The 22,941-nt window shown below is 42.8% G+C and overlaps 1 protein-coding gene across 2 annotated transcripts in view; it reads right to left on the bottom strand.

Moving 5' to 3' along the window:
• The window catches only part of DNAH7 (dynein axonemal heavy chain 7), a 1,967,826-nt gene that overhangs the window by 1,694,917 nt on the left and 249,968 nt on the right, over positions 1-22,941 (bottom strand). For both annotated transcript variants that reach the window (XM_085648764.1, XM_085648765.1), the window contains exons 10-11: positions 21,828-22,011; positions 16,444-16,623 (exon numbers count right to left, since the gene is read on the bottom strand). In XM_085648764.1, coding sequence (XP_085504890.1) covers positions 16,444-16,623; positions 21,828-22,011 — 364 coding nt within the window. The remainder of the gene's footprint in view (positions 1-16,443; positions 16,624-21,827; positions 22,012-22,941) is intronic.

The following is a 22,941-nucleotide window of genomic DNA, read 5'->3' as shown; positions in this document are numbered from 1 at the left end:
GGCATACTCACCGCTGTTACCTCTAGCAGATAATCCTTTGATCGCAACTACACAGGAGAAGGCGGCCAAGACTCTACTGAGTAGTAAGGGGCTGGGAGAGCTCTTTGAGAATGGTACCTTTATTACACAAAGTAACTTCTGTGCCCACCCTGGTTCGACGCCACTAGCATCGTTTTGCTACCCTTCACTTCGCTCTGTGATTAGCACAGGGCTCCCTAAATTCCCTAATGCGCCCCAGGAAATGTCACTTCTTCCAGCCTCCATAGGGCCTGCTGAATACGGTCACCCTATTACTTACCTATACTCTAACTGCATGTCAGGCTGGTCTGGTATACTTACTGAGGCTAGGAGAAAATGGGAGGACTCCATTTTGGGTACAGGCTCACTGGTAAGGCATGGGCATACTGTTGTGCTCAAGTTAAAAACTTCCATCTCAAACACAGACACAAACTGATACAGTTTAAATACTTGCACCAATCTTATTATACTCTGGAATATATTGTCAGGTTTGGAGGCATAATTGCAGCAAATGTCAACGCTGTAGAACTGTATCCGCTGATTTTTATATTACATATGGCATGGGCATGTACCGCACTGGCAATGTACTGGCAAGACGTATTTAACACCATGGCCGACATTCTGGAGATGCCCTTTCACCCCTCCCTCCAAACGGCTTTATTGGGAGACACCTTGGACATACTTACTGGCTTGCCTCCATCTTGCTTGTGCTGGCTAAAGGCGAATTGCTATGGTCTGGGTGCAAAGGCGCGCACAGGCACACCAACAATGGCTTTATGATGCAACCTACTGTCAAAAATGTCCGAACAATACACCAACACTATACATCCCAATGCCCGCCCCAAAGAAATCTGGGGCCCCTTCCAGAGATATCTCAGTTGCACTGAAGCTCCATCATCTCCACTGCAGGGGATCCCGATTCTTTCGTCGTTGCCCCCCAGAACCCCGAGAGTCCATCTGCAATGTTTAGATCTCCCAATGGGTTATGGGTATCTTATTAAATGCTGGTCTGGCTCACAATGCTTACCTGCTCCCACTGTTTGATGGGATGCTCGTTAAATGCGTACTTTACTGGCTGCTGTATTAATGTGAAAATTCAATAAACACATGCATACAAATTAAAAATGATATAATGCTGAATAGATGTCTTCAGGAAGAAGGTAAAATACAGCTAGAGGCAAACAATTTGTTTTTATACTTGGCTGCTGTGAGAAACCATATAGAGAGGACACAGGCTTTGATCTCTCCGTGTTCTGCATTGACTGAATATTGAATCAAACAAAATACGTTTTAATGCTGGAAGACTTTCTAAAGATATGCAAACTGCAACTAAAGACTCCCATAAGAGGTATTTTATGGACAAGAATCTCTAAGGACCTATCAGGTTTGTATTAAATACATGATATGCCTTTATAAGATAAGAATGAATATCAATTCAAACATTCATATTCCTTACCATTTATACTACTGTGGAGATTACATATCAATGCTTGCTACTATTCCAGGCTGTGCCTTGCTATTTTCGTAAAACATTCTTAGCTTATTGAACACTTTGATTACTTGGACAAGTAAAGTAAAGTAAGAAGAAAAAGCTGTACAGAGCCTGTTCTCAGGGAGGTGGGCGGTATCGGATCTGAAACTGTCCTATTAGGGGCCTATTCAGAGGCTTTTGGAGTATGCAAAGTGAAACGTCTGTAGTACCCTTTCATGTACTCCCACATATTGTGGAAGGATTGCCTATTTCGAATACATCTACATGGTAATTTCCAATGTAGGGTTGAAGGGATGTTCACATAAAATGTGACAGGTGTATCGCCGTGGCCCGCATCACAGGGGGAAAGATTATGGATTTCAAGGTCAGTGTTAAAAGCTCTTGCTAGGTCCTTTCAATGAAGGTGGCACTTAGTGCAAGTTTTGCTGAGTGCTGCCTGAGTGGGGGTGCAGACTCTTTTCAAAAGCTCTCTTCATAGTGGGCATCAATCCCTTCTCTTTCAGCTACATAATTGGAGGAAGAAGATAAAGGTATTTATTCCGACTGGGATGATGAGGAGTATAATGAACAATTCAAAGCTGATATTCTCAATATCATAACTCTCATCATTGAGGATAAGGACATTGTTTGCCGGATTGATGGTGGACAACTGAAAGTCATGAGTCTTGATGCATAATGTCTTAACATCCGGTGTGAAGGGTTCCTTCTTTTCAGCGCCAAGTACCTTCAAGACAAGGATCCTGATGGTGAACATTTTGATGAAATGGATTTGTTCGACGACTTGTGTTTGATTCTACCTCAAGGCATAAGCCGTTCTCCAATGGTGAATCAATTATTCTTTCCACATTTGAGCATGGGTTTTGTACAACACTGTTGCTATGGGTTCAGAAAATGACCTAAAGTTCAAGTGCTGGCTCAATTTCAATACAAACTAAAGCCTTGACTTTGAAACCTACTGCAAAGCTAGTGTCTCGACACTGAGCAGGTTCTTGATGTTCAAGGGCATCTCAACCCCGAACAGGTCATAGGTGCAGCCTCAAAGTCAAATGATTCAGGGTTTAGCTTCCTATTTATCGACATTGACAGTAAGCAGGAATGATAATGATAGATGTTCTCTGAGGGACTGCTGTAGTTGTTCAGTTGGCCACCAAGGTCTAAGTTGAAGAAATCACTACGTTGGCACCACATGGCAGAATATATTTGACTTTTCTTCCTAGAAGGCCCAATTTTAACTTCAAAAGAGCTCTTTCTCTTTTCTTCAGACTAACAAATAATATTTCCTGATATGTAGTTTGAACCAAGAATGTATTTTTTGTAAATATTTATTAGTTCAATTTAATAGAAAAGTAACAATGCCACGTAGTGTTTGTTCTAAGTATATTCTGCATCCTGTTGCATAGGAATGCACATGTATATTGGAACAAGCATAAGCATTTAACACAAATCATAGGATGCATATAATCATAATGACCATGTACAAGCCTGGTTACTTGCCTTGTGAACCCTTTGTACATTGATTAATGTAAACACAACTAGCTACTATAACAGAACATAATCTAGGTATGCGATCACCCCCACCCACACTGGTGGAGGGAGGGAGGGTAGCGGAGGAGAGGAGAGGAGGGAGGGGAGCAGGGGAGCAGGAGGATGGAGAGGAGGGGAGTGAGAGGATGGAGAGGAGGGGAGCAGGAGGATGGAGAGGATGTTTACTCGATTACTGGTGAGAGGTACTGTTAAGTAGATCATACAAGTGGGACATTCTGTCCACCTAGGCCGCAGCCACTAGCACATGGCGTCATATTGGAGGAAATGGAGGGGGTATGAGTCTAGTGTCCTTTGAGTCAGATAGAATACAGCTAGTGGTCGAGGTGGCCTGTCGTCGGTTTTACCCTATATCTTCTCCAAGTACCCATGCCAATCAGGGGGCGCGGTCGGTACCGGACACCCTGTCCCACCACCACATAAGGCCTGTTGTTCTGCAAGAATACTTGAGCGCAAATCTGAGAGCCACTGTCGAATGGAGGGTGCAAGAGCAGACTTTTAACTTATAGCTATCCTGCGCTTGCCCAGAACTAAAGCTAAGCCAATTAATTTGTTAATGGGCATACAGGCTGTGGAGCGGGAGGTGAAAGCCAATAAGCAATGCAGTCCCTCTCTCAGGAGCAGGGAGCACGAGGCCTCTGACAGAAACCCTATGATCTGGCACCAAAAAGAATCGAGTTGTGGGCATGTCCCGATCATTTGTATGAAATATGCAGTGGTGGCCTGGCAGTGTGAACAGGTATCAGCGACCACCGGTACATACACGCCAACCGTTCTGGTGTGAGGTAGGTGTGGTGGAAATAATTGAACTGTGTATACTTAATCAGGCATTTGTGGAGATGAGCTTTGACACCCCTACACACTGTGGCCATTGTATATCTGAGTGTAGTGTCTAGGGCGCCATCCCAGTAAGCCTGAAGGAGGCGCCTCCCTCTCAGCACACGAGGAAATATAAAGATATGTGTTGGACTTGGCCCCTTTTGCAGGGTCATCCCTGAACTTTTTGCCTTCCTCCTGTATTTTTTCTGACCTGTTGTTGGCTGTTTTATGACTTTGGGCACTTTACCACTGCTGATCAGTGCTAAAGTGCATATGCTCTCCCTATTATAAATTGATGTATGGATTAGTGATTCCATGATTGGCTGGTTTGGTTTACTTGTCAGATCCTAGTACATTACACCAGGAGTGCCCAGGGCTTGTAAATCTAAATGCTGCTGGTGGGCTTGCAGCACTGGTTGTGCCACCCACAGAAGCAGCAGGTAAAAGTGTGTCTAAGGCTTGCCATTGCAGAGCCTGTGTGCAGTCTGGTACTGCCATGCTGACTGGGCAAGTGCACCCATTTGCCAGTCCCTACACCTTCCCTTTTCTTCATATCAGACACCCCTATGGTAGACCCAAGGGCAGGGTGCATTGTAAGTATAAGGTAGGACAAGCCCTGATGTGTGTGGCATGTCCTAATAGTGAATTACAGCCATTTTCAGTTTTCACTATTGCAAGGCTAACTGTTCCCCATAGGCCAGAATGGGCAGTTTGATTATTACATCTTATAATCCTAACTGACTCAGGGAACATGGTAGAAATTCGAAATTAGTATGCCTGAACTCAGAATGATAAAATACATCTTTTAGTGAAGTTGGTTTTAACATTCTGTGTTTGAAAATGCCACTTTTAGAAAGTAGGTATTTTCTTGTCTAAACATCCAAACCTGCCTCTGCTAGGCTGTGTATTCCTTGTCTGGAATTTGAGTAACAGGGGCTGGGGAAGTTCCAGCCGACAGGGTGAGTCAGCACAGGGCTGAATAGAGAGATCTGCATCTAGATGGGTGTGAGGAGTTGCACCTGGGACCTGAATAGGGCTGTGCCTTCCTTCCACAATGCTGGCTCCATCTCCTGTGGTGCGTCTGATGTCTCTGCCCTGCACTCTGAAAGGAAAGAAGGAGTCTTGTCAACAAAGTGCTCCAGGACTGACCAGAACTGGTTTGGACTAGGCAAAGGCCTCTCTGCCTTCAGAGAACAAAGAGAAACTGGGTATAAATATTGGGACCCAAACCCAAGAACTTTAGATCACTTTGGGAAACAAGAAGAAACCTTTGCTGAGAAGTGGAACCAGAAGAAACTGAGGAGAGATTATCCCTAAGCTGAAGTGCTGCTTGGGGGATTGGCCTGCAGTGGTCGCCTGACTGCCAAAGAAATGAGAAAGGACTTTGTGTGCACTTTATTCAACTTGTGAAGGATCTCCAAGGGCTTGGAAAAGAGCTTGCCTCCTGCTGAAGTCTCAGGGCCAACAGACTTCACCCACCAGCTCCCCAAGAGTTCTTTTTAAGTGCCTGCAGTTGTGCTGGACTTTTTGAGGACTTGCGTGTCGCAAGGAGCTGGAAGCGAGACTCAAGAACAAGAAGCGTGTTGCTGAACTGCCGCTGCCGCTTCACAACACGAAGCGCCTCGCATCGCCGGAGAAGAGGATCGATGTCGCATCAGACGCCGCCGCATCAACGGGAAGCGTGTCGCAGAAGACTCGTTGAGTCATCGCAGGTCCACCGAAGCGCCTCGCATCGCTGGAGAAGAGGATCGACGTCTCATCAGACGCCGCCGCATCTCTGGGAAGCGTGTCGCAGGGCCTGTCGCGGCTCATCACTGGAGAAGAGGATCGACGTCGCATCAGGCGCCGCCGCATCTCCAGGAAGCGTGTTACAGGGCCTGTCGCGGCTCATCGCTGGAGAAGAGGATCGACGTCGCATCAGACGCCGCCGCTTCACTGGGAAGCGTGTCGCAGGACCTATCGCGGCTCGCATCGTGAGGAAACATCTCGCATTGCCATAGAAGAGGATCGACGTCACATAAGGCGCCGCCGCATCACCGGGAAGCGTGTCGCATCAAGTAGAAAGCGCCATCTTTGTTTCTTTGCACCAGATCTTCAACGCATCACCGTCCTTGCAACACTTTCGTTTCCCTGCGTGTCGCATCTTAAGGTACATTGAACTCTGAGTGTCGCATTTACCATCTTAAGAGAACTAAGCTAAATTCTACCATTTTAAAGTAACTGTATTGTGGATTTCTGCCCCATGTGGTGAGGCCAGCAATCCACCCAGGAAGTCACATCCGGCCTCAATCATAGCTCAGAGTAGCCCGGCAGCACTTAAAGGGATAAGTGCATTTCTTCCTCCCTTGGGATTGAACCAAGAATGTTTACCACAAGAAACCAAAGACAACAGTTATTTTGACTGAAAAGCTAAATATGGATAAACTCAAACTGCAAGAAAGGTAAACCAAACAATCCCTGATGAATAAAAAGATGGATGGAGAGGCTGAGGCACAAAGTTGTTGAATAAAGTCAAATCATCCACTCAAAAAGGCCGGAATGGCCGTACCGGGCATCAGGCATTTCTCTGGGATGCTGGAAAGGTGGGAGGCCCGTTTTGTTGGTGGGTGCCGGTTTTATAACAGTGCAGCAGTTTTAAAAGCACTGCAAATTTCTTGTATATTCAGCAGTTTTCAGGCAAGAACAACAGTGTCAAGATAAATCAGGTGATTAATGTACCTTCTGGAGAGAGAGGGGAGTTTTGTCTAGTGGGAGTTTTGACTCATCTAGGGTAGCCCAGAGGGTTAATATGCCTACTGCAAAGAACATGTACCATGCATATCATAGAACAATATCTTATGTGCATAGTTCAGTGGGTTACTACTTTTGTCACAGAGAATCTCTTCTTACTGTGCAGTTCACAAGTTACAATTGTATTCTAGCACAGTGACCTATGAACTGCCATTAAAGAGCTGCATTTCATTATCCTGATGTTGCTATAAAAGGTTTGTTTGGTAGAAATAGTTTTGTATTATTAAAGTCAACCCTAACCACTGTGTTACGTTTTGAATCCCAGGTTTGTGCATCTCCAGACCAACTACTCAAAAAATGGCTACCAGTATGGATGACATGTGAATCCTACCCTTTGCCTTAGGTAACATTTTCTATAAAGTGATTTACACACATATGACTCATAGTCTCTGTATGTATGTATGATGTAAAGTGGCCAAACCATATACGAAATAATTGGAATGCGAACTGCAAAGGAGAACGGGACTTGGACCAAAGGACTTAGAAGAGCTTGGAGAATCAGGAACCACCAAACATAAGTACCCAAGAACCAAAAGAGGCTGTGTACAGAGTGGAAACACAGTTGTGTGCTCAATGGGAGTCAATGGAGAAGTCGTGGCTGCAGTTTTAAAGAAAAAGTACCCTTCCCCGAGAACCCAGAAGATACCCTTTGGAGGACAGAAGGTTGGAGAGCAACCCCACCCATGGCTGGGTGACTTGAGGAGAAAGGCCTCTGGAGAAGTCTGTGAAGATGTCCTGTGGAATCCATGTTTTGATTCTTGAAGAGGAGAACCTACAAATAGAGGGGACAGAGTCTATGCCACTCGGAGGTGACCAGAAGGCACTGAAGCACAATGTCCACCCTTGTCAGGAAGAAGGACCTTGTAGTTTTAGCTGTGGGAACAAGTTGATGCTGTAAAAGACCGGGAGCTGTACACGTGCTATCCCATTTTGGATACCAATTTGGTATTTGGTAGAGATGCCTAAAACACTATCCTTCCTCATACCAAATCTATATCAATTCAGTATCCCATTTTAGGAGAAGGAAAAACCTTTCCAACCACTAAAATGGAATTAGTAAATACGAAACAGCATTTTCATGGTCACAAAGGCCGAATTGGAGGCTTTGCGACTGCTAAAATGATAAGTACATCTGGCTCATAGTGTGTCAACCTGAAATTTGACTTTTCATGGATGTATAATTGCATTGTATCTAACTTTATGTCTTTTTTGTATATCTTGATGAGGAATGATAAGAAAAAGTTACTTGCCTGTAACTGCAGTTCTCCAGTATTGGTATTCTTCATAGATTCACATGCCTGAATAAATCAGTATGTATCACTATCAAAGGCTATAACGGCAATGGAAAAAGTCCGTTAAATAGCCTATCTATGTCCTTTTTTATAAAAAGACCAAACTTGAACCAATCAGGCGACAGCACCCTCTATAACACTACCGACAGAGGCTGAGTTACTCAGATTTTCAAGCACAAGTGGGAATAAATGATCCCGAGCTATAAAGGGAGCCTCTCAGGGGAGGAGGGTGGATCGCATGTGAATCTATGAAAGATACTAATTCTGGAGACCTGCAGTTACAGGTAAATTATTTTCTTCTCCATTACTGGATCTTTCATCAGCGCAAATAGCGGATGGTGGGTAGAAAATGTATGCATAACATATTCATATGCAATTTAATAAAACATATATATCCTACTGGCGTTAGCCTGTAGATAGTTAGGAATATATATATTACCTACACAGCCCTCTTCCCTAAAAAAGAAAAGGAAAAAAAGCCCAGGAACTTGCCGGAGGCCCCGCCCCCTTTCTCACCACTCAGCAAATGCATCTCCTGCGGCGCTGCTGGTTGGGGTATGTGATCCCCTTGGCTCCCGAGGGTCCTTGGGGGCCAACAAACCCTCCTGCTACCTCCAGTAAGTTCCACACAGGGGGAGTGCTGAGAGGTCTTCGGAGGCCACGTCCCCTTCCTCCACCACTCTGCAAACGTGCCTCCTGGTACACTACTGGTTGGGGAATGAATTCCACTTTACTCCTGAGAGCCTCAGGACTAAAGATGACTTCTACCCCCAACCAATAGTGTGCCAGGAGGTGTGTTTGCAGAGTAGTGGAGAAATGGGGGCATGGCCTCTGATGACCTTCCAGCAATCCAGCTGTATGGGTCTTACTGGAGGTAACCCCTCTTGTTACCTCCAGTAAGTACCATGCAGCAGGATTACTAAGAGGTCTTCGGAGGCTACGCCCCCTTTCTCCACCACTCTGCAAACAAACCTCCTGGCGCACTAGTGGTTGGGGGATAAAGTCCACTTTTCTCCTGGGGGGGCTAGGAGGCCAATAAGCCCTCTCGATACTTCCTGTAAATCCTAGACAGCGGGATTCCTGACAGCTGGTCAGAGGCCCAGACACCTTTCTCCACCACTCTGCAAAAGCAACTACTACTTAAAAAACCATAGAAATTCACTGAAAAAACAAAAGGTTACAGGAATATTATAGTTCGGAATTAGCATTTAAAAAACGTTGGAAATTCACTGAAAAAAACAAAGGTTACAGGGACTTTATCATTAGGCTCAGGTTATACTTGTACAAATTCAGTGAAATTCAGCAGTTTTGTACGAGTGAAACCAGAGCCTAACTATAACATCCCTGTAACCTTTGTTTTTTTCAATTAATATTATATATATATATATATCATGCATTAAAACCTGCATAAACACATAGAAACAAAAGGGTCTCCCCTTATTGAAATAGGTGGTGCAGTAAAACCTGTCCAACCACTGTATCACTGCACTGTGCCGATTCGATGCAAAAATATAATGTGTGAATATATGCACGATCTTTCAAGTCGCAGTATGACATATCCTCTCAAGAGGCACTCCCACAAAGTAATTGAGGTGGAAACTGCCCTATTTGAGGCACCCTAGTTTTCGCTGTGAGGAGCTTGCCAGCCTTTGAGTGGCAGAAACTGGATTGCAGCTGAAATTCATCAAATGTGATAGTTGTCATCATGACTGGAGCGCCTTTACAAATGTGTCCATCTGAGTACAACAATGGGTCAGTTCTCATGAGTTGTTTAGTGCGATGTAATAATAACTTAAGTTATCTTTTGATACCTAGTGAATGATTAGACCTCTCAGAAGGTGATATTGAATTCGGGAAGAAAGCCTGAAATATTATAGGTTAATTGAGGCGAAAATCCAAAGGAACCTTCAAAATAAATCTTTGGCTTGATTCTGAGAAGTACTAAATTGCCTGCGAGGCACACAAAGGGTTCTTGAGTTGAGAAAACCTGTATCTCCTCTACACTCCTGGCTGGAGTGAGCGCTAGAAACCAGGCGACCTTTCATGTATGAGGTCTGCTCTGTGTATGGGTTCGAATGAACTCTTCTTCATGAGTTGAAATAGAACTATGTTCAGGTGCCAATCCTAGGGGGGAAAAACTCTGAATATTTCTTTCATGAACTGTTTGATGATTCTGCTAGAGCAGAAAAAGAGAAATGTGATGAATGGCTATATATTGATATTGCTACAAGCCGTACCTTAACAGACGTATGTACGAATCACGACTGAGCTAGTGAGAGGAGATAGAGTAGTTATCTGCCAGATTATGCTAGTAGAGAATGCACGTTTGATTTCTGGCCATAGGCAGAAACATTTCCATTACGGTTTACAAGTCTATATCGTGGCTTCCGCCTTGACTTGGAGAGATCATACCTGTAGTCCTGAGGAATATTGAGATCTTCGTATTCATTAAATTTAGGAGCCGTGCAAATAAGAGGGGAGAGGTCAGGTAAGTGTGAAGAACCGGGACTTAGCTCATCCTCAAAAGTTTACAGGATGTTGGTAGGTGAACGTGGTTGTATTTCAATAGCACGAGACGCTCCCTGAACCAATGCTGCATGGGCCACCTGGGGGCTATCGGGATGAGACAACAACACTCTGCTTTCCTCTTACTGAGAACCTTTGGTATTAAAGGTATCTGTGGGAAAGGTAGGCATATATCCCAGATCATATGTCAAAAGGCATTCTCACAGGATCCTGGATGAGAATGCCAACTTGCATAGAACTGTCATTTGAAGTGTTCGTTTGTTGCAAAGAGATCTAGAGCCAATTTGCCCCAGAACATGAAGATCATAATTAGCGCAGACTGATTTCTAGTTCTCCTAAGCATGTCTGCTAAGATATTGCTAGTCCTGGGAACCTGTTTGGTGCGAAAAGTTATTCTGTGTGTTGCTAGCCAGGCTCCAGATTTCCTGAGCTTCCTTGGACAGCACCAGTGATTTTGTGCTGCTTTGTTTGTTCACGTATTGCATGCTGGTGGTATTGCACGTGCAAACTAACACCGAAGACTTTGCTATCATAGGCAGGATAGCTTAGAGACTGAGGGCCATATGTAGGAAGCCTAATACCGGTCGGTAACTGCCGATTTTCGGTAAATATCCCGTTACCGACCGGTATTTAGGCTTTTGGTATGTATGGGGCATATTTCAGGATTCTGTAATTTAACGAATCGGTAAAATTACCGAATCGGTAATTTTACCGATTCGGTAAATACCGTATCCTGAAATGATATGTAGGGGGAGTGTGTCGTTGGTGTGGGGATTCGTTATTTACCACCAACTAAAAGTTGATGGTAAATGACGAATACCTGTAAAAAAGCATTTTTTTCCATTTGAAGTGTGCAATGTGGCAGACATACATGCCCTTAGGGCATGTATGTGCGCCACATGTGCACACATGGACGAATCAGGGGTGCAACAGGATGTCAATGTGACACCCTGCCACCCATGATGATGCCTCCCCCATTACCGATTCGGTATTTACCGAATCGGTAATGGCAACTGGCTTCCCATTCATTCCTATGGGCCTCCAGGCCCATAGGAATGAATGGGAAGCCAGTTGCCATTACCGAATCGGTAAATACCGATTCTAAAATACCGACATATACCGAATCGGTAATATTTTACCTACATTACATTTACCGATTCATAAATACCGAATCGGTAAAATTCGGTATTTAAGAATCGGTAAATGTAATTTACCTACATATGGCCCTGAGTTATATGGCTTTGAGCTCCATGCGATTGATATGTATGCTCTTCGGGAGTGGAGACCACTGTCCCTGAATTTGCAGATTCTGTAAATGACTGCCCCAGCTCTTCGGGAGGCATCCATAGTCATTATGAAGTGAAGCATTTGGGGTAAGAATGTGAGGCCATCTGACCGGTGGGAGGTCTGGGACCACCAGGCTAGAGCTTCCATTATACCTGGTGTGAAGTTCACCAGGTCCGTGAACAATCCTTTTATATAAATCTATTGTTTTTGTAGCTGTTCCTGTAATTTTCTTATTTTCAAGCGTGCAAGAGCAATCATATTGATCTCTGAGAACATGATGCCCCAAAGCTAACTGAACAGACCTATTGAAATGTTTATGTTTTTTTAATAGTTCGAGAACCAATTCCTAGAGCCTTCGTTGCCTGTTTTGGGATCCAAAGTCTTTGTCTTATACATTATCAAGTGTTGCGGCCTAGGAACAGTATCGTCTTGTATGAATAAGTTGATGATCTTTGATTATTCACAAATGTTACCTAGTTTGTGAAAAAACGTTAGGCAAGTCTCTGTGGTCTTGGATACTTGAAATGCTGTTGGTGTTTTTATCAATCAGTTGTCGAGGTAGGCGAAGACCTGATGGCCGTCCTTCCTGAAAAAAGGTGCCACAGGGGCTAAGCTATAGGGAAAAATGCAGGAAGTTGATTTGACAGCAAATGGGAGAATTTTGATACATGGGTGGGGATGTGGAAGTATGAATCCTGTAAATTCAGAGCTGCCAGGTGGAGTCAGAGAGCATGACAATGCAAAAGGATTGTTTCTGGAAATACTGGTTTAATTTCCGGAGGTCTATGATGGATTGCCATTCCTCTGAAGCCTGTTCCTTGCTGATAATGTGGACCTTTCTCTATGTAACCTTTGGTTAGCATAGATAGCACTTCCCTCCGAAGCAGATGCAGATGAGGGGGGCGCCTTCGTTTTGGTGGAATTTGGGTGAACTGTAATGTCTGACCATATGTGATGAGATCCAAGACTTATTTGTGAGATGCTATTTTCGGCCATAGACTACATAATTTTGGAATTCTTTCTCCCACAGGATGGCATAAGCAGCATTGGAATGTTATCTTTGTAGGTAAGCTAGCCTAAGGGCTACTGAGCGGGTTGATAGGTCTGATACCTCTGGTTTCCTCCTTGATACGGATGTGTCTCTTTTGTGGGTCCCTCTAAAGGGTGTTTCTTTTGAAATTGCAATGTGCCAAAAGATCTTGCGGTGTCAGTCAGTCTTGACTGCTTTCAAGGCATCGTCAAAGTGCTTACCAAACAGAGCGTCGCCATGGTTAGGGAAAAATATTAGATATATTTGTAACTCAGGATCTAAATGTTGTGGCCTTGAACCAACCTTAGCGTCTAAGGACCACTGACCCTGCCAATTGTGGGAATCCTAATGAAACTATATCTATAGCACAATCTATGTTTTCTGCTGAGGACGTTTTGCCCCCTGTAAGATCTTCTTTGTCTCTGCTCCTTCTGTCTCTCAGCTGAAATTCTATGTATGTGGCAATGCCTGACCACATCTGGCGGTCATACCTGCCTGTACTGACAGTGAATTGGCAGCCCATACACTAGCAACGGATATAGTTGAGAACCTTCCCTTGCTAGTCAGGCGGTGTTATGAGTGACAGGGTCTTCCATGATTGTAATTCCTCCCAGATATATCAACAATTGGAATAGGTCTCACAGCCTTTCTATTTAAAATCATAAAGAAAACAAACCAAGTGCTTGTTTGCAATTGGAAGTTGGAAACGTTTGGCTGCTCGTTCCCTAAGGGTATGGAAATCATCAAACTTCATCTGGTGGGGAATCCACCAGTTGTGGGACCTCTCTCTATCATCACCAGAGGTGCACGGGACTTTCCTGGGAAGCATGGGAATATTTGACACTGTGGTCATTCTTAGAGTGGCAGGATCATCGGAGGATGCTGACATATTAGACACGATGTGACCTCGTAGGCTCGGGAAACTGTTTGTAGTAATCCTGTAACATGCCCTGTAGTTCTAGCCCTATAGCTACATGGGCCTCACCCATGCTCTGAAGCTGGGGGTGGAGCCAAGAGGTGAAATTGCTCCTCATATTGTCTCTTCTTATATTATTAGTACCCTTCATTCTTGACATTAAGTAATGCAGGATTATGTGTCTTTGGTTCTTGTTTACAACTACGGTGATTTCGTCGTAGTTTGTACTGTCAACGAGATCATTGTCGACGAGGCAGAAGTGGACAAATAGGTTGGCGTAGACAATGCTTGTCATCAATGAGGCCATCGTTGTAAATGAGGCCATCATAGACAATTCAGTCGTAGACAAGGCATCCGTATATGATACTGCCGTAGACTATGCAGTAATAGAAAAGGCCATCGTAGACGAGGCTACCGGAGACGTGGTTATCGTAGACGAGGTTATCGTTGTACGTGACCATTATAGACGAGGCCGTCGTAAATGACAGTCATAGACGAGGCTGTCATATATGACCGTCGTAGTCGATTGTTGTAGGCGACAGTCACAGATGAGGCTGTCGTAGGTGACTGCTATAGACGACCATCGAAGGCGAGGTCATCGTCAACGACCATCATAGATAAGGCCGTAGTAGACGACAGTCATAGATGACTGTCATAGATGTGCCCGTCGTAGACGAAAATCATAGATGAGTTAGTTGAGCCATTGTAGATGAGGCCATCATAGATTAGGCCATTCATAGATGAAGCCATTTGTAGACGAGGCCATTCGCAGATGAGCCCATTCGCCAATGAGCCCATTCGCAGATGAGGCCGTCATAGATAAGGCCATCATAGGTGAGGTAGTAATAGCCAACATGGTTGTGATCATCGACGTGGTCATCATAATTCTTATTAACAATGATTTTAATGGCGATTTTGCCGTAGACACCTCAATGTCAGCTTATGAATATTTCTCTGATGTACTGTCAGAGCTGAAGAGGGAGTTGTGGGGTCTGCCTCTGATGAAGTTTTTTCCAATTTTCTCTCTCTGTGAGAAGTGCATTATGAAGACTCATGGTAAGTCTTTTTTATGGCTTTTCTGCTTGCTTGCCTTCTGGAGACTCTTGGTGCAACCTCTCCCTTTGATCTCTCCTATGAGGTCCTCAATGTCCTCATCAGAAGTGACAGATTTAAGTTTCTGTAGCCACAATAATAGCCTCTTCTCTCTAAACATGAGAGTTTTGGAGAAAAAGGTTAGACTTATTTTGTAGTCCTTTACCTTGTTTCCTGCTTCTCTGACATATTAGTGCCAGGGACAAAGAAATGAAACATGAAATATAATGTTGGATGATCCAAAAAGAAGTAACAGCTCAAGAGACTGATCGGAGCCCAGGGAGACTTCCTTCACAAGACGTGCGGTAGACAATCTCAGGAACTCGGCCTCTGTTGGGAGTGTTCCAGATGGTGCTGTCTCCCGATTGGTTATAGTTCACGTTTGGTCCTTTTTTTAAAAATTTAAAAAAAAGACATAGATAGGCTATTAAACTGACTTTTCCATTGCGATTATAGCCAATGATAGTGATACGTACTGCTTTAGTATGATACTGTGGGACTCTCACTGCGACGACAGGGAATGATTCAAGCATGTGAATCTATGAAAGATCCAATACTGAAGAATTATACTTAAACTAATACAGGTCATACGAAAGGAGGTGGTCAAATTTAGAAAACAAGCAAAGAAATGTGGCTTTCATATTGATGAAAAAGAGGACAAATAGTGTTTTCTCTAGAAATTACCCTCCTACATGAAATGTATATACACCACAAAATTACTCTGTTGTGCTATAATTAAAAAATAGTTTGACAAATATGCTTTTTATTGTGTAAATACGATGTATGAGTGTATAATAGATATATGTTTTGTATAAGGTTAATGGCCAATATATACAAGACACACTGTTATAAGACTTGCCATGTGCTTTTGACATTGGATTATATGGACAATATTAATGTGTGCTATTTACAGAATCGACACAAATAATTCACACCCATACAAAGATATGAATCGCATGGCAGCGCTTGTCACCTGTGCTTGCTTGGTATTGCTTTGGTAAAGGGATAGTGTCAGGAAGTAAACAAAGGTTGTGGGTGCACGGTTCAGAGTATGAAGGGCCATGAAGGAGTGGCCTATATAAGAGAGATGCCATCTGCAGTGTGCACCCCATTGTCTCCCAATGTTTTACAGCATTAGGGTTCTCAGTAGTCTACCACTTTACCACTCCGCAGCCTGATCCTCTACAAATTAAAATCTAGCCCTTGATTTTCCTGAATTTTATTTGTCCTTGCAATAAGCATAATTTTTTGCTCATCACATCATGTGTGAAACCCATTTCTGACATTTCCCTATTGACATAAAATGCACTCTATTATTCCTAAACCTGTGATCTGTAAATAAGTAATTTCTACCTATTCTTTACTTCTCTATGAGAGCAGTGCACTACATACAAAATTGCCAATCAATGAAGTTGCATTTTGATTTAAAATTACAAACAAAAGGCAGGATCTATTGGTTTTGCCAATACTTGTTACTCAGGGGCTTTTCAACTCATTGAGATATTGGCTCTTTTATTTGCTCCTAGTCTTTTAACATTTTTCAACTTAGCATCTGTTAAATTAGATCTCATAATGATTGCGATAATAAAACAAGATGAAACCCATTCTAAAAGTCAAGACAAGTAAATCAATCTCTTACCCATTCAGAATAGAGCTTAGTTTCAACCCTTGGCACTAGACTGATGGCTTTTATCATTACATCATAAACATTCAACAAAACGATTTCATAGTCTTCGAAGTTTGGTTCAAACACAATTGAGCCATTGTTAAGAACCAGTCTCATAACGAAACCTGAATGTTCAAAGGCCCGGATGGAATTCTGAAAGAAAAAAATACAAAAATTGCATGTTTTTGCTAAACAATTAAATCATAAATTATCAGATATTGACCGTACCATTTTAGCACTGCAGTTGACAAGTAATTCATACTTTATTCTAAAGAAAATATGTTTCATCTGTAGAATGAAATACCTGGAAAACTGTGCTGTTTTTAGGTCTGTTTTTCTGAACAATGCACCTCTTTTTTCCAACACAGAAAGTGGGCTTTGGGTCACCCTCTTTTAGCTATCAGCTTGTTTGGGTCAGCACCCTACAGCCACTGCTTTGAGAATTTGTCAATCACATCTTGCATCTCCCCAAAAAAGTATATTTCTCTCACATCTTGCTCTATTGGTCTCAAATAATCTGATTACAATACATGAGAAACTGCTGAACATCTGAAAAGTAAACTAAATCCCCACAAATTCTATTATTTGTTTTATACATATATTTTATGCAGGAAATGATGCTTTTTGTTTATTATTTTTAGTTCAACAACCTTTTTCAAATGTATTTTTCATGACTAGAATGCACTTGACCATAAAATGTCTGCCCTAATTGGATTTGTGTGTTTATACATTGGGGCAGTTTGATCCTAAAATAGACGTCTCAGCATCTTGCAAGAACCCAGCTCCTAGATTCTTCTCCCCCTCCCCCAAGGGGTCATGGTGGTCCTGGATTCTGCTCGGCCCACCCTCCTTGTATGCGTTTCCATGTGGTTCGTATTACTCTCTGCTAATGTTTTGAGCCACCCGTGCCTGGTAGCTCCTCAGACCTGCTTCCTGAACTACTCGTTTCTTATGAATCCTGACCACCTTGCAATCCCACTGATGTATTTTGTGAGCCGTTTACTTGGTATGGAGAGTGTCCAACATCCACCAAACATGGTAATGCTTACCAAAATGTTACACAGTGTTAATGCATCTTGATATCTTGAAATCGTAATGCCTCACCGCTACCACCAAAACCATTCCCACGACTAACACCACAATTGCAATTACCGTCACCATTAAAACCACCACCAGCATTAATAACGCCGTCGCTACAATTTAACACCTTTACCACTACCATGTGTTTGTCTGTATGGAAGAAAAAGGGTAATATGGGTATGTTTGAGAGAGACACCGAGGCTTATTCACAAAGGCATTTTCTAGTACATATAGTAGTACTCCTGTATTACTCTTTCATGTGCTCTAACCTTTGTGAATTGTCCCCAAAAGATCTTAAATGGAAGTAAAATAAAATAGTTCAAGAATTATTCATATTCAAAATGCCAAATAGACCGGACTGTGCCATATTTGCACTTTTACTAATACAGAGTAGGATGTTTGGGGCTGATTCACAATGGCATGTAAAGGCTCATAAAAGAGTACTCCTGTACTACTACTTTCTATACTCAGAAATACTTTTGTGCATTGGCCCTGATGTGTGTTTGCCATCAGTAATATAACAAGTGTTAGAAATGGGATCTCTAGTTGGCAGACATATGCTCCCTGTCCAAGTAGGGACCATCACTCTTGTCAGGATAAGTCAGACACACAACCTAAATTTGTGCTCACCCAATGGTAGCTTGCCACAAAGCAGTCAGGCTTAAATTAAGAGGCAATATGTAAAGTATTTGTGCACACTTTAATTACAGTAACTCAATGAAGACACCACAAAGACCCAATACCAGTTTAGAGGAATAGAGTATATTTATCTGATTAAAACAATACCAAAACGACAAAAATCCAATAAGTAGAACTCAAGTTGTTAATTTTTAAAGATTAAATGTGAAAACAGTGCTTAGAACTCACTAGCGGTCAATAGGTTATTTGAGGTCGCGAGGGACTGGTACAAATCCAAAGTTCAGGCTGACCGCGATGGAGGGCGGGCCAGCTACAGAACCCTCGCAGGGTCCACTGAAAAAGTACCTTATGTGGCGCAATGTGTCAACGCCAAGAATACAATGCGTTGGTTACGATTCACGCAGTCGGGTCACTGTGTCATCATTGAGTTTTGCAAATGGTGTCGAAGGATCGGTGCTGCATCGTCATCAAGCCGCGCAGGATTGGCACTGTGTCATCTGTGAGCCTTGCAGTCGGGACCCGCATCATCATCTATGCAGTACTGCATCGGTGTGGAACAGCGATAAGTCGATTTTTCTCGTTCAGTCAGGTTAATGCGCTGATTTTGGCAGCAAAACCTCTGCAGAACCCACTTCTGAGGCTCAGGACTAAAGGGGGCACCACCTCAGGCAAGGGTAGGACTCACAGATTGCAGAGTCCAGCAGCACCAAAAGAGTTGCAGATGTGTTTTGTGAACCTGAGACTTCTTGAAAACAGGAGGCGAGCCAGTAAGCCCTTGGAGAATCTTGAGTTCAAGGATGTAGAGAGCAGGCGCAGTCGCTCTCACTCCCAGGCAAGAGGCAGCAGGCAGTAAGGCCTACACAGCAGACCAAGTGGCAAAGTGGCAGTCCCTCTTATAGCACAGCAATCAGCAGGCCAACACAGCAAAGCCAGTCCCAAAGTGGCCTTCCTGCAGCACAGCAGTTCATCTTCCAGGCAGAATGTCATTGGTTCCAGTAGAGTTCTGCTTTGGTGGTGTCAGGGGTCCAGTACCTATACCCAAATGTGCCTTTGAAGTGGGGGAGACATCAAAGAGGCCTTTGTATATCACTAAATTCCCTGTCTTTCCTGCCCTGGCTCTAGGCACACTACATGGGGGGGGGGGGGGGGTAATGCAGCTCTGTGTGGGGAAAGGCACAGCCCTATACAGGTGCAAGTGTCAGCTCCTTCCTCCCAATCGTCGTTAAGAAGGCCCATCAGCCTGGTGATGGGCCATGAGGATACAAATGTCACACCCCAGATCCCTTTGTGTGACTGTCTAGAGGAAATGTACAACACCCAGCTGTCACCCTAACCTAGATGCATCTTCAGAGACAGGCACAGGCACAGAATGGTTAAAGTAAAGAAAATGCCACCTTTCTAAAAGTACATATACCTAGTTGCCGTAGCTGACATTTTTAAATCAAGGATACTTTAGATTGTGGGTCAAGTAAATGAAGTGCCTTGACCTGTGTATTTATTCACATCTACTTCATAATCATTCAAACATCTGTGCTTGTCCTGAGGATCACCTTCAAACAATTGTCAAACACATTAATATGTTCTATAATACATCAAAAAATACAAAACGTGATAACACTTTACTGCAGTACCACATAATACAAATAACTCAAAAGTGCTCTCGTGGACCTCTTGCTCACAAGTCTTTTAGGCATTTATGAGCAAGAGGCCCACAAAGTGTTTTGCTTTTTGTGATTACAGACCTCTGCATTATGTTGAATAATAGACTGGTCACAAGAGCACTCTTGAGTTATTTATGTTATGTGTAACTCTCAGACTTGTGTCTAGTATATTATTACCACGATTTTTCTATCTAAAGAGTGCTCATTTTAACATATTGATTTTGTGACCATACGTGCACATATATCCAGATATCAAGTGCCCATTAATTGTTATGCTAACTTAGTGAAACCAAAGGCCTTAAGCTTTTGGGTTTCAATGTTTAAACTTTCATATGAGAACTGTTTGCTTACATGTTCTCTCCTCTGCAGGTGCATACTCAAGGCTTCATTAACTAGTAAAAATGCATTGTGCATTGTAGGGATGGTAAAGTACAGGAGGAAACGTTTGGCAAGAAGAAGGCACACTTACAAAGCTGGAGACAGGTTCTCATGGCAGAGTAAAGGATGCTCAAGGTTGATCAAATGTTCCAATTTGGAGGTGTGGGAGAAAAGGAGAAAATTGCCAATTGCTACAGAAGGAGATGAAAATGTACAGGAGACAATGACGTGGGTCACCTTGAACGCTTTTTGTGTAATTTGATGTTACATAGTTAGGAGCGGATAACTTTAGGGCTTCATGAGGTGGCTTTAGGGCTCTCAAAGTTTGACTTCATGCTACACAATATTCTTTAGATTTGGAGCACTTGTATTCTAGTCTCCGTTATATTGACACCTGACCTGGCTTCTTTGATTCATTTAGGGCTCCCCGAATGTTGCATTTTAATCTTGGGATCCTCTTCCTCATCTTTTGCATTGCTGCCACAGAAGTCCTAGTTTGCTTTTTATTGTTTAGACTGAATTTTATTAGGAGATTTGTATTTATTATGGTGATATTATATTTATAACTATATGCTTCTCAGACTCATTATATCAGCTTCTCAGTTTGCAATAAACCCCTTTAACTTCATCAAGTAGTCCTGGCTTTATTGTGTGACTACATTAGATTTGTTGCTGTGATTGAAATTGATGTTAACTCCCTTTTACCTCTCTAGCAACTGCAAAGGTCTATTGAACAAAGAAAAGTGAAGGTTTACGGGTTCAGAGCTTCCTCGAATGAAAAATCGAATTTAGCGGTTTTCACTACCAGTACATGTGAAACTCAAAAGTACATGTCCTATCTTTTAAACACACTGCACTCTGCTCTTGAGGCTACCTAGGGCCTACTTTAGAGGGGACTTACATGTAATAAAAAGGAAGGTTTGGGCCTGGCAATTAGTTTAATTTGCCAGGTTGAAATGGCAGTTTAAAACTGCAAACACAGGCTCTTCAATAGCAGGCCTGAAACGTGTTTAAAGGGCTACTGAGTGGGTGGCACAATCAGTGCTGCAGACCCACTAGTAGCATTTAATTTACAGGCCCTGGGAACATATTGTGAACTTTACTGGGGACTTGCAAGCAAATTAAATATGCCAATTGTGGATAAGCCAATGTTACCATGTTTAGAGTACAGAGCACATACACTTTAGCACTGATTAGACAGTGGTAAAGTGCCCAGAATCCTAAAGCCAGCAAAGACGTAGTTAGCAAAACAGGAGATCAGAAGGCAAAACGTCAGGGGAAAACACGCCAAGGATGCAAGGTCTAACAACAAGCATTGTCAAAGCCAATAGGTCTGGCTTTAATACGGTAAGCTCAGGCAAACAGAATTTCTACATGCTTGTGTTTGTGCGTTTTACCACATTACATTTATTGGCTTTGCCAATGCTTGTTTACAACACACATGAATCCACCTTTAACATCTCAACAGTGTCAGGCTCTAACCAACTACTAAATATTAAAAAAGGTATCCTTGGTTCACATTACAACATGAAAAAATAAAAAATACCTATTTTCCAAATGGATAGTGCTTTGTTTCTAGTACCAGCAGATCTTACTTACTGGAGACTTGACAATCAAATCAGTATAGTCCTGAATGGAGAGCAGGGCTAAACTTTGTAGTTGTGTCGTCATCAAAGCAGCAGCAGTGTTGAAGAAAGATTCTAGTTTTGCACTGTTGGCGTTACTTGGCACTTGCTTCCGTTTGTTTCCTTGGTAGTAGATATTTTGCACTTCAGGAAACCACCTTAAAATAAAGGAGATATTTTTGTTCTGTTAGTAATGATCGTGAAAAATTAATTTATTTTCCAATAGCTCAAGTCAAGATCACTAGCAGATGCTCAACCAAGCCTTCTCCGTATTCCTCCCTCAATCAGAAAGACTGAATCCATCAGGAACATAGACAGAAACTGGGAGCACAAAAAATATAGAATGTAAAATGCGCCGTAGGTAGGTTTTTATTGGTCGTCTGCATAATTTCTTGTGTTCTTTTCAAGCTTGCCCTACTCTGTTACTCAGTGTCTTATTACTCGTTATTTTACTCACAGTGTTAAATAACTGGTTTAATTTCTTCCAGTTTCTAGTCACGTATGCACATTCCCATTTTTTATCAACCATTTCTCTTCCGCTCTAATCTTTTGCTCACCTCTCTCACCTGGGTCTGCCCCATCTTCCACCATTCTAAATAGGTCTAATCCTGCAGCCCTCGCTGTAGTTTATATTACTCTTGTCTTGTTTTGTCCCTAGCTAGCCCTACCTCCATCCACTATACCAGTGTGTCTCGATGCCGTTACTTTTTAAGATGGAAGGTACAGAATGAGTTGTCATCAGCGCAATCGTGGTCGAAGTGTCTCCGAGTTAGACTTGACCAACTCAGACAAACACACAATGTGAGCAGCATGCAGGTGGCTGATGTCGCCTTTGAGTAGGCTACCAACTTTAAAGATGTGGAACACGAGTCTAACCACACTCGCTCATCGCTGCAGACTTTCATGACTAAAGACTGAACTGGAGGCTCGTTAAAATGAAAATATCCCAGCTTCCCAGATGTTTATTCAAGTATTAGAGATGTAGAGGAGAAAATGGATTGTTCCCTATGCTAAACAATCAGAATTTTAGCTAGGGTACATAAAAATGAAAAGGCTTAGTTAGGGGGACTGGAAAGGTAAGTGATGCC

The sequence above is a fragment of the Triturus cristatus genome, chromosome 3_2, assembly GCF_964204655.1.
Source record: "Triturus cristatus chromosome 3_2, aTriCri1.1, whole genome shotgun sequence".
Taxonomy (NCBI): Eukaryota; Metazoa; Chordata; class Amphibia; order Caudata; family Salamandridae; genus Triturus; species Triturus cristatus.
This window is presented reverse-complemented; position numbering and strand designations above follow the sequence as displayed.